General features: G+C 58.7%; 1 protein-coding gene across 2 annotated transcripts; it reads right to left on the reverse strand.

The window, feature by feature from the left end:
- Positions 1-2,775: 2,775 nt before the first annotated feature.
- On the reverse strand, positions 2,776-3,674 carry LOC125092732 (keratin-associated protein 10-12-like). Of its 2 annotated transcripts, none has more exons than XM_047717456.1 (2): positions 3,523-3,674; positions 2,776-3,435 (listed from the first exon to the last, which is right to left on the reverse strand). In XM_047717456.1, the coding sequence occupies exons 1-2, from the start codon at positions 3,665-3,667 to the stop codon at positions 2,831-2,833; spliced, it is 750 nt and encodes a 249-aa protein (XP_047573412.1). In that variant the 5' UTR covers positions 3,668-3,674; the 3' UTR covers positions 2,776-2,830. The 2 variants fall into 2 exon arrangements, with proteins under 2 accessions (XP_047573412.1, XP_047574227.1); XM_047718271.1 differs by having other exon boundaries at positions 2,776-3,048; positions 3,172-3,674.
- Positions 3,675-4,207: the final 533 nt, after the last annotated feature.

The following is a 4,207-nucleotide window of genomic DNA, read 5'->3' on the forward strand; positions in this document are numbered from 1 at the left end:
GGGATACGTGATGGGAAATTCAGAGGGACTCTTAGAGCACCTACTGTGCACAGCTCTGCCTCATCCTTGGTCCCATGCAGACCCCACACCGGCCACCTGTCTTACCGTCACGGGTGTCCAGCCCCTGCGGGTCATGCCCTCACCTTGCAGACACCCTCCCTCCAGGCACACCGGTAGCCATGGCGCCATCCGCCAGACAGCGGGGGAGGCCTGCCCCAGTCCTCATTGATGCTTTTGAGGGCAGTGACCGTCCCGGTCTGAGACATAATGGTTATGGGGGTATCCGGGGCCTGGGAGCTGCCCACAGAAGGGGTCCCCGAGATCTGGAGGGTCTCAGAGCATCGGGCATTGTCCCCGCACTGTGTACACGTGTTAAAGAAGCCTCCCAAGGTAAAGACTCCTGTCCCCTCCGACTCCACCCCCCCCACTGCTGGGCAGTGGTGGCCGGCTAACCGTGTAGACTCCCTATCTGTGAGCAGCCTGGCTGACCATGTAGCTGTCCCATCTCCGATCAGTCAGACTGACAGTGTAGACACCCTTTCTGTGAGCAGCCTGGCTGACCATGTAGATGCCCCACTTGTGATCAATCAGACTGACTGTGTAGACACCCCATCTGTGAGTGGTCTGGCTGACCATGTAGATGTCCCATCTGTGATCAGTCAGACTGACTGTGTAGACACCCCTTCCGTGAGTGGTCTGGCTGACCATGTAGATGCCCCACCTGTGATCAATCAGACTGACTGTGTAGACACCCCATCTGTGAGTGGTCTGGCTGACCATGTAGATGTCCCATCTGTGATCAGTCAGACTGACTGTGTAGACACCCCTTCCGTGAGCTGTCTGGCTGACCATGTAGATGCCCCACCTGTGATCAATCAGACTGACTGTGTAGACACCCCTTCTGTGAGCTGTCTGGCTGACCATGTAGATGCCCCACCTGTGATCAATCAGACTGACTGTGTAGACACCCCTTCTGTGAGTGGTCTGGCTGACCATGTAGACACCCCGGTATGGAGCAGTCCAGCAGACTGTGTAGAAGCCCTGTCCATGAATAGTCTGGCTGAATGGGTAGACACCCCGTCTGCGAGTAGTCCAACTGATTGTGTAGATGCCCCATCTGTGAGCAGTCCAGCTGATCGACTAGGCACTGTCTATGAGCAGTCTGATGACTGTAGACACCCCATCTGTAAGCAGTCCAGCTGGCTGTGTAGACACCCCATCTGTGAGCAGTTCAGCCGACCATGTAGACACCCTGACCGGGAGCAGCCTGGCCACCGGTGGCCGGCCATGCCTTCTTCAGCTGTGACCGACTTTCCTTCAGGAGCCGTCAGAAGGTCCTAGATGTTCTGGAGCCACTGGGCCAAAGCCAGGGGGCATCCTGCAGGGCCCCCGGCCCATCCCTCCCACACGCTATTTTGGCTACACTGTGCTTTGCTGGTGTCCACGGGATTCTACATCCCTGCACTTCAGTCTTTGGTTACTGATGCGGTGGAAGCTTCCTCCATGTCTTTAACTCTGTGCCGTGAAGAATCCATCGAGGTCCCTGTTCATTTACCTGTGCAGGTGGTCACATTTCTCTTCAAACGAGCAAGTAATGGGTACAGGTTTTCAGTAAGTTCAGGCAGACTGAGGGATTTAAGAGTCAAGGTGGGTTTGCAACCCAGCCCCTTTCTCTTTAAAGGCCCCCTGAGGTTTTTGCTCTGTCTCCACCTCCCTGGGGTAGAGCTAACTTGGGGCAGGGGAGGGAGCCAGCCGCTGTGGAGAGGTAGATACCTTCTGCTCCTCCTCCTGCCTGCTGGGCCTCTGCTGCTCTGCTCCTGGGGGCCTCTTCCGTCTGTTCCTGGCACAAGGGGTGAGTAGGGAGCCTGATGCTGACCTGGTGGTCTGACTGGTGCCCACTTGACTCTCTAGCACTTGTGGTCCACTGAGACTGCAGGCTCATCATCTTCCACTGTTCTGAGGATTTGTCAACAAGGCATCTTTTTCTCCCTGTCTCCCTAATCAGACCTTGAAGTCTTGAGTAGAATGAACGATGTCGGAACTGACCCTTGCACCCCTTTGGGGGCCTACAGGGATTTGCTGGTGCTTTAGGGCATCAGCCCTTGTGCCCAGACCAGCATGCAGGCATTCCTCTGGGCGGCACCTCTCTCCGAGGGAGTCAGCGTGGTGCTAGGCACTGGACCCTCAAGTTCCCACCAGTTAGATTGTGTTGCTCCTCAGCTCACCTTTAACCTGCATGGGTAGGGGGCCAGGCATGGGCTAGACCCCAAAGTCCCCTCAGGGTCTAAGCCTTGTGCAACCATGCCCACCCCCTCCCCTGGCCCAGGCTTGGAGGGCTCGTCACTGTGAGGAGGGGAAAGCCACAGGGTAGGGAAGGGACACGGAGTGTGCAGAGCCACATTCAGGCCTCATCGTCTCTCAGGGACTTTGAACTTGGAGTTTGAGAATATGTCTTTATTGTTGGCTTCCACCAGAAAGAGCTCCAGTCTGGAGCGGTCTCTGGGCTCCAAGGAGGAGGAGAAAACAAACACTGGTCTCTAGGTCATGACACAAACATTTTATTGATTATAGCGATTGGCCTTTGTCACGTGGAACACGAGCCACCGGCACTACAGAAGAGGGTTCCCGGGGATCCGCAGTCCCCCTCCACTGAGGGACTGGTGGGCATCTCTTCTCAGGAAAGGATGGGCGGCATGTTCAAGTCCCCAGTAGGCAGCAGCTGCGTGTCCACCGACGGGCAGAGGATGGTCTTGGACGTCAGAGCTCCTGAGAGAGGACATTTGTGCCCAGGAGCAAAGACAGCAGCGCCGGAGGCAGAAGTTCAAGCTGGTCAGCAGCAGGACTTCTGGGCCGAGGCAGGCACGCAGCAGGCCTGGCGGGAGCACGCGGGGCGGCAGAGCAGGGACACGCAGGAGGCCCGGCGGCAGCAGCTGGGCTGGCAGGAGGAGGCAGGGGCACAGCAGGAGGAGGCAGGCACGCAGCAGGCGGGTCTGCACACGGGGCGGCAGAGCAGGGACACGCAGGAGGACGGTCTGCAGCAGGACGAGGAGCAGGGGCTGGGCTGGCAGCAGGAGGAGGCCGAGCAGGGGGAGGGCCCAGAGCAGACAGGGGTGCAGCAGACAGGGGTGCAGCAGACGGGCTTGCAGCAGTCTTCCTGGCAGGGGGAGGAGCTGCAGCAGGAGGGCTGGCAGCTAGACTGCTGGCAGCATGAGGAGGCTGAGCAGGGGGAAGCCTGGCAGCAGACAGGGGTGCAGCAGACGGGCTTGCAGCAGACAGGGGTGCAGCAGACAGGGGTGCAGCAGACGGGCTTGCAGCAGACAGACACACAGCAGTCTTCCTGGCAGGGGGAGCGCTGGCAGGAGCTGGTGCAGGCTGACGGGCAGGGGCTGGACCCGCAGCTCGCAGGGGTGCAGATGAGGGTCAGGCAGGGGGGGGCACAGCAGGTGGGGGCACAGCAGGTGGGGGCACAGCAGGGGGGGACACAGCAGGGGGGGGCACAGCAGGGGGGGGCACAGCAGGGGGGGGCACAGCAGGGGGGCTCGCAGCAGCTCTCTGGGCAGTCGTCCACCTGCCAGGAGTCGGGGCAGGAGTCACAGGAGCCGGGCAGGCAGACGCGGCTGCCGTAGCTCCGGTCGCTGGAGCAGACGGACAGGGTGGACGCGGCCATGGTGGGGGCGGTGGGGCTGGAGGAGGCTGAGAGTGTGAGTGTGTGTGAGTGTGTGAGGTGCTGGTTTGTCTGTCGGCTTTTATACCTCCAGCGTGTGTGTGTGTGTGTGTGTGTGTGTGTGTGTGTGTGTGTGTGTGTTGTCCCAGGCGTCGGCTCACCACGCCTTCCTTCCTTGTTGGTCTGAGAGCTGGTAACAGGGAAGACCTCGTTAGTGCTGGTTTATTTTCCACAACTAGTTTTTACTCATTAAATGGTGAGGATGTTGTAGGACTCTGTTTTCCTGTCTGTTCTTTGTTGATCTCCAGAAAACTTGTGGAGAATATTGGAGGCAGGTTTTGCTGAAGGACTGCCATGGTTTCTAAGGTCACATTCCTGCAGGGCTTGGTGTGAGATCGGGATCCCGCAGACCAGCCCCATCAATGTGTGAACACTCGGGGAAGACTCTCGGGGCCATTGCACGCCCAGCTGTCAAGTGTCTACAACGGCCGTTGAGAGGGTAAGACATGCACAAAATAGGAAAACTTGAGAGAACACACGCAA

This window comes from Lutra lutra, chromosome 1 (genome assembly GCF_902655055.1).
Source record: "Lutra lutra chromosome 1, mLutLut1.2, whole genome shotgun sequence".
Taxonomy (NCBI): Eukaryota; Metazoa; Chordata; class Mammalia; order Carnivora; family Mustelidae; genus Lutra; species Lutra lutra.